Source organism: Podarcis cretensis (assembly GCF_951804945.1).
Source record: "Podarcis cretensis genome assembly, chromosome: 7".
Taxonomy (NCBI): domain Eukaryota; kingdom Metazoa; phylum Chordata; class Lepidosauria; order Squamata; family Lacertidae; genus Podarcis; species Podarcis cretensis.
In genome coordinates this window covers 52,652,578-52,659,964 of record NC_137176.1, presented here as the reverse complement: position 1 = coordinate 52,659,964, position 7,387 = coordinate 52,652,578, and the positions used below count along the sequence as shown (strand labels likewise).

The 7,387-nt window shown below is 40.3% G+C and overlaps 1 protein-coding gene across 1 annotated transcript; it reads left to right on the top strand.

Annotated features, from left to right (window-relative positions):
- Window positions 1-427: 427 nt before the first annotated feature.
- SNAI2 (snail family transcriptional repressor 2) lies at window positions 428-4,485 on the top strand. The gene is made up of 3 exons (XM_079983421.1): window positions 428-781; window positions 1,305-1,850; window positions 3,434-4,485. Exons 1-3 carry the CDS (start codon window positions 703-705, stop codon window positions 3,613-3,615), a joined length of 807 nt encoding a protein of 268 aa, XP_079839547.1. The 5' UTR covers window positions 428-702; the 3' UTR covers window positions 3,616-4,485.
- Window positions 4,486-7,387: the final 2,902 nt, after the last annotated feature.

Here is a 7,387-nt window from a genome sequence, read left to right as displayed (position 1 = left end):
TCTCTCCTTAGTGTCTAAAAAAACTGGACTGTTTATCTTGGAATAACTTCCCCTCTACCCTCTGCCCTTTGCCCCTCATAATGAACAGTTTGTCTTTAGCATTTTCATTATCCCACATCTGGAAAGCAGCCTTGTTTTTTGAAAGAATTAATGTTCACTTTGTTGGGATGCAAGGCACTTCAGAAAAGGTGAGGAAGTACAGTGAAATCTAAACTTATCCCTTACTGAACCTACTTAAATTAGCCCCACTAGTAGGCAGGAATTCTAAGACATTTTCTAGGCTCCCTCTGACAAGAGATTCTTCTTCCTCTGTTCTTCACAGCTATCCAAGTGGGAGGAGTTGAAACCTGACCCAAGTCCTCAGCTCCTAGAAGGGATTGGATCCTCCTTGCGAAGAGCAAGGAATAAGTCTCTTGGCCAAACAGGCAGAGTTTGTAAAAGAACTTCAGCAAATCAGGAGTGATTGGATGAAAAGGAAACCCCTGACCCTCCCCTCCTGCACCTGACGAGTGGGTATTTACAGCACTTTGCAAAGAGCCCTGCACTACACAATTTTACTGCATGGGGTGAGCAGAGAGGACAATGCTGTAGAGGACCAATGTGCAAGCAGTGATTCTGTCTGCTGCTGCTGCCCAAAAGCTGGGGACCGTTATTCTGAAGCTGAAAGGAGGTTTCAGGAAGAAGGCAGCCCTGCATTTCAAGATGCCACGATCCTTCTTGGTCAAGAAACATTTCAACTCTTCCAAAAAGCCAAACTATGGTGAACTGGATACTCACACAGGTAATCCAAGGCTGAAAGCTGTATTCTAACTGCTCTGATTGTTGTTGCTGAAGTGGGACTTTTCATAGTCTGGTGCAAACTTTTAACAAACTTTTTTTACAGATCTCTCTCTCTCCCCCCCCTCTCTCTCTTCCTCCCCCCTAAAAAATGTCAGTGCCAACAGAATTAAAACTTCAACTTAGGAGTTTGCTTCATTGCTGGAAAAAAAAATTTCTCTCTGTTGCAAAACGAGTGACTTGGAAATGTAAGAGAATGGTGTGGATTTTACTGCTGGATTTCCTCTGGCTGCAGCAGAGGCTTGGGGAGGAAAGCTGTGACTTTGAGCAGACCTCCCAACTTATGTAAAGTTTTATCTAAAGTTACAGAATGTTACATTCATTCTGTGTGTTTCATTGGAGCAGACAAATGTCAGTAGGATTTCATCACTTCCAATCTCCATGAGTATTGGATATATTGTACTGCTGTTATAAAGAGAAAAATCTCTGTTGTCTTAAAATGATTCTCTCTTTTTCTTTTCTTCCAGTGATCATTTCCCCATACCTTTATGAGAGCTACCCCATGCCTATCATTCCACAGCCTGAGATCCTGAGCTCAGTTGCTTACAACCCCATCACAGTGTGGACTACAACTGGGCTGCTGCCTTCCCCTTTACCCAGTGACCTCTCACCTCTCTCCGGATACCCTTCGTCTTTGGGAAGAGTCAGCCCACCTCCACATTCTGACACTTCATCCAAGGATCACAGTGGCTCGGAGAGTCCCATTAGTGATGAAGAAGAGAGGATCCAGTCCAAACTTTCCGACCCTCATGCAACTGAAGCAGAGAAATTTCAATGCAGCTTATGCAATAAGACCTATTCAACTTTCTCTGGACTGGCGAAGCATAAGCAGTTGCACTGTGATGCCCAGTCTAGGAAATCTTTCAGCTGTAAATACTGTGACAAGGAATACGTGAGCCTAGGAGCTCTTAAGATGCACATCAGGACCCACACACTACCTTGTGTCTGCAAGATCTGTGGCAAGGCTTTCTCTAGACCATGGTTACTTCAAGGACACATCAGAACACATACTGGTAAGAGGGGAAATGTGATTGTGCATAGCATGTATTGCTGCAATAATTCCGTTTTTAAAAATCCATAGGGCTTTATGGTCAATTTCATGTTTTCCAGTTATACTGTTTGCTCTGCTAAATGTTCACCAGACTCCTTTTCTTTTTAAATCATTTATGAGTGGGTCAGCTTATGTACTGGTGTAACACTTTTTCACTTTAGAGAACTTAAAGTTTGCTTCGGCAAGCTGTCACAAGACAGGGATCCATTTGAACCTAAGAATTCCATGCTTCAACATGAGTGTTGGAACACGCTTTTGGAAGGAATGCAGGTGCAAGGTAGACAGATCAGACAGCAAACAAGAGAGAAGGAAGTAAGCAGAAATACCAGGTTCCCTATGCAATAATCTGCAGTCAGGCATTGTAGCTAAGCAATGCACACAGTAAACCCCCTTAGTCAGCATATAGGCACAGAATTTTGCACTCTAATCAAGTGTGTAGTTCTTGGAAATGAGTTCCACAGAAAGCAATAAGTCTTACATGTAAGAAATATGTGTACTGTAGAAAGTCATTTAGAAGATCTGGCATCTCAGTGCTAAACACAAAGGACCTGATCTCATGAAGTAAATCCCACAGAAATAAATGGGAATTAAGGATTGTATTTCAAATAGAAGTTCCATTCCATTGACAGTGCAACTGGATTCCAGATTAATGGGTTTGAAGGCATAGACGAATCTGCAAACTGCAATCCAAAGCTGGAATTTTATGTACAGTTACCTAGGAGTAAGTCCCATTGAACTTAATACAAGATGAATGTCACTGTGAGCAACAAAAGTTAACCTTAAGACAAATTACACTCTGATTTAAACACTTATCATAGAAAGAATTTCTGATTTTCTTCAATGGTACTAAACACCTTAAAGTTGCATTCCTGTGCTTCATTCAGTAGGGGGAAGCTCCACTGAGGACAGCCAGCCTAATTTCCAAAGAGAATTTGGCTGCATAGCCTTTAAGCCCCACTAAACTCAGCTGCACTTACTTCTGTGAACAATGCCTAGGGCCAGAGTGTAAGTCAAAAATGTTCACAGACTTGAGCAGCTTGTGCATTAATTGCAAACTTTTATTGATCATGTGCAAGTGAGTCCTCTTGCTACTCCTTGTCCTGCCTCTGTTCCAAGGAAGCAGAGTGCAGTGTTGAAGCATTCAATCTGATGGGAATTCTGCCATTCACACCAATGGCATGTAAACTACAGCCTTGGGCAGCAGTAGGCGTTGCACAGGATACAGTAAATGAATGGAAGGAACATATGAAAATGCTGGGTGGAGCCCAGCCTGCAGGCACTGGCTGCACCTGCTGAAGCAGAAAGTGTCAGTGGCTTGTCATTCAATGCACCATGAATCCTGCAAACTCTGAAAAGTATGAAATAATGAATGGACAGCCTACAGTGTAATGAATGGACCCTTTAATAATATATAGAACCCAAACACCATTTTCACAGGCACAATTTTTTTTTTATTCCTCTGCAAAACGACTTGTCCCATTTATACAGAAAGTTCCTTACTTGAGCTTTAAAATGATTAAACCTCTTTTGTGTATTTCTTTCCAGGAGAGAAGCCTTTTTCGTGCCCTCATTGCAACAGAGCATTTGCAGACAGGTCAAATTTGAGGGCCCACTTGCAGACCCATTCGGATGTGAAGAAATACCAATGCAAAAACTGTTCAAAAACTTTCTCCCGAATGTCTCTTCTGCACAAACATGAGGAATCTGGCTGCTGTGTAGCTCACTGAATTTGCCTGGGCTCTGAACATTTCTCTACTCCTTTTCAACAGAACAGGAGGAACCCTCAGCCCTGGAGGCAGTTTATATTTTACTTCCCAACTCAACAACTCCACTGGAAGATGCAAATAACATCAAATTGCTTTTTAGTTCAATTGTTAAGCTTGACAATTGTGTGATACAAAGGAAATCAAAAGATCTTAAATACGGGAAGATGGAAAAGCCAAATGGACAACTTTTTTAAAAAAAAAAAATTTACATTCCAAAACTAAGTTTTGCCAGATACCAAATATCACAGGTGCTTTTCAATGTCTTCTATATCCAGTCATTATGTGGTGAATAGGACCATGGTATTTCTTAGAATAGTGTGCTTCTTGATCAGCACCCTGAATTGTCTTCAGATGTCATCATTAGAAGAGAACAAGAATGTATGTCCAGTTGTCTTAACAGTATGTGCCTTAGTAAAACTGTCACTGCAGACATTCCTAGGCACATGCTTGATACACACTTCTTTTTTAAAAATCTATTGTGATTGTTAACTTGTGATGTTGTTGTTGTTTTTATAAAAAAAATGGGAATAAGTGCAAGCATGAGGGTTAATGGGATTTTGACAATGGATTTCTTAAGAGATTTTTTTCCTAAATGCACAAAGGAAATGCAATAGCCTGAGTAATACCCTCCAGTGCCTTTTTTTTAAAAAAAGAAAACGAATACCTTTGTTTATTGACATAATGTAAATAGTTTTATTTTTATATGGCTGAATGTGTTCCGAATCAAAATATTATCTATAGCCACGTCTATAGATATCTTGAAGAAAGTATGGATACAAATTGTATTGTTTTCTAGAAATAATTTTTGTATAAATAAACATTTTTAAGAAATACCTGTGCAATTTCTCCTCCATTAGGAGACCCAGAGTCCCATCTGCACCCACGTCTCCCCACACACCCCAACACACACATGGACTCTGATGCTGATTGTCAGTAGGAAAGCATGACAAGTGGGGGTGGGATCTCTGTGTACAGGCTGGAGTCAGTGTTAACTAGGTCTGTAGGTCTTAATCTCTATGGCTAAGGGCTGATCAAAGAACAGTCTTCAAGACCCTGATAAAAATGCCATCTCTGAAGTTTAACAGAGTCATGCTAGTAACCAGTGAGGATATGATCTTAGAAATGAAATCTTGCACCTCTGGGTTCCCTGGAGAAAATGCAGTAAAATATGAAAATGAAGTAAACTATGTAAGTGCCAATCTTGAAATCCGTTCCTCATAACTGTAGCAAACTGATATGAAGTCCTTTGTTAAAAGCAACTAGCCATTTTATCTTGATTACAAAACATATTGTTGCATAATTAAGGATAAATAAAAGTATGCCATCTGACTGTACACTGGTCTCACTACACACCAAGTGGTCAAAGGACATATCAAGCCAATCTGATGGCTCCAAATGAACTGTGGATTTAAATGCACATCCAGAAGCACAATTGCATTGACTGATGTGCTTCTGATTTCTACACTTGGGATTTCCCTTGCTATATCAAAGCTCACTGGCCCTGAAACTAATTTCTTACTGCGAATGCTTGATTTCACATTAATCAGCAATACCTCCAACCCCTTTTTAAAAGCTTATTTCCAAATTTTTAAGTGTTCTTTCCAAGCAATAAATGCAACAATTTAAATCAAAATATGATCGTTGTGAACATTGCTTTGTTAGGCACCTTCATGAAAGGGACAGTATTTTTGTAGCCCATTTTTGTGCCTGAAATATGGCAAATAAGCCATTTAAGTGGGATTGCAATGGATGCCCAGCAAGATGGAACTGCTCAGTTTCCCCACCAAATAATGCTGTTGTAGCAATGATCTTTAGAGCTGATGACATTCCTCACATCTGCAGATATCTATAGGATTAGGGAGCATGATTACTTTGAATGCAGGTTCAGTCTGAAGATGATTGAAAGCAGCCTCCTGTAACTTGTACCTTTTATGCTTGAGACACTCCATGACCATCAAAAGCATTCTGATTGTATTGTGACATGAACAATAATAACAACAATAATTCCCATTGTAGTGGCTGGCCTTCCGGATTAAATCATCAGAAAAAAATGTAATGTGGTTCAGCAAAAATAGAGGACCTTTTAAGTCTCATTGATTTCAAGCCAAGAGATTTAAACATGTGTTTAATTCTCCCATTTTAACCATTAGGACTTTAACCTTAGACACTGTATTTCATTCCCTAGGCGCAAATACATGCATGTTTTCGGCCACCCTGTGATCCATATAACAACCCTGCATATCCCCATATTACATACAGAGAGCTGAGCCTGAAAGGTAACCAGATTGCCTGAGACCATGTAGATCTCAAAGTTGAACTGGGGACCATCCATCTCACACCTTATGCGCTTAGCAGCTCTGCTGTACCTCTGGTAGAGCTGCCATCATTTCCGGTCATTTCCAGGCCACAAGTTCCAGCAGGGACACAATACTAGCAGTGGCTCCTGCTACTTCAGCACAAGGAAGTGGGTGGCGTAACTTGCTCAAAGGTCCAAGGGGTTCCCAGGCTCAGTCTATGAGCTAGCATTTCATCAGAGAACTAGCCAGAGACACTAAACCACAAAGCAGTTGTAAACACAGGGTTTTTTTTAAAAAAAAAAATTAGTGGCTTGACTTATGTTTTCCAGGATTTGACTCTGTCATTGTGGCATGGTGAATGACACAAGCAAACCCTGTATCAGAAGTGTGAATAACGCTTTTACGTGCCCCGGATCAAATTACATAGGCATGAGTCAGGGCCGCAGCATCTGCTCTGCAGTCCTAAGAAGAGTTAAAAAGTAGGTCAGTAAAGAAAGCAGATGAGACTGAACACAAAGCATCTGGTTTCTTCCATGAGATGTCATTTCATTACCATTGTGTTTCAGATCACATGGTCGCATGGCGGTTGAAACACCCCCATCTGTTACTCTGTACATTAGCAGGTAAGGACAGAAGCAGGATTTTAGTTTTGATCCACAACAAATAAGAATGCAGTACTTACCATTCCAAACAGCGCATCGTAGCTCCGAGAAATAGTGGTTGAAGCCCACAAGCCATTTTCATGGGCGTGTGAACCAATTTCATCCCACTGCTGTCAGTGAATCCATGACAGTTCAATATGGCTTCACTTGTCCCATAACAATGTTTATTTTCATAAAAATTAATTTAAATATCCCACCAGCAGGAAAGTTGCAACTAGGGTATGGTCTGAGAGCACATGAATCAATGTAAGAAAATAAATAAAATCAATTAAATACTGTTTGGTATTTCTTGGAGAGCTTCTTCATATGATTTAATCCCACCCCAGTACAAGAAGTAGTGTCCATGAATCTAAAGCGTCTTATTTCCCAGAATTATTTTTAATATCATCTCAGTTTGCCTGGCACTTCGCAGCCAATCAATCATCCACATTAGTCAAGTCTTCCAATATTTTACATTGTTAAGTGTGACGTGCAGTTAACATATTGCAAACTAAACAAACACTGATGTTCTAGTTTTATTGTTTGTTAAATAAAATCCTCTCACTGGATTTTGGACAATGTTGTCATTCAGCCCAGCAAGGGTGGAATAAGGCACCAGAATATTAAAACGGCAAATACCCACGAGCAATATGAGTTTAGAAGTGTTGCTAGCATTTGATCCCAAAGGTGAAGAACAGGGAATGCCTTTTATCAGGCCAACTTCTGTTCTGAACTCTTCATTCATCAAGAAGAATGGAAAGCAATTAATTCTGAGCCATAAAGAGTCTGCCTACA

Coding starts and splice junctions, on each gene's coding strand:
- SNAI2 (XM_079983421.1), top strand. CDS start 703: ATGCCACGATCCTTCTTGGTCAAGAAACATTTCAACTCTTCCAAAAAG. Junction 782..1,304: donor TGAACTGGATACTCACACAG/GTAATCCAAGGC, acceptor CTTTTCTTCCAG/TGATCATTTCCCCATACCTT. Junction 1,851..3,433: donor ACACATCAGAACACATACTG/GTAAGAGGGGAA, acceptor ATTTCTTTCCAG/GAGAGAAGCCTTTTTCGTGC.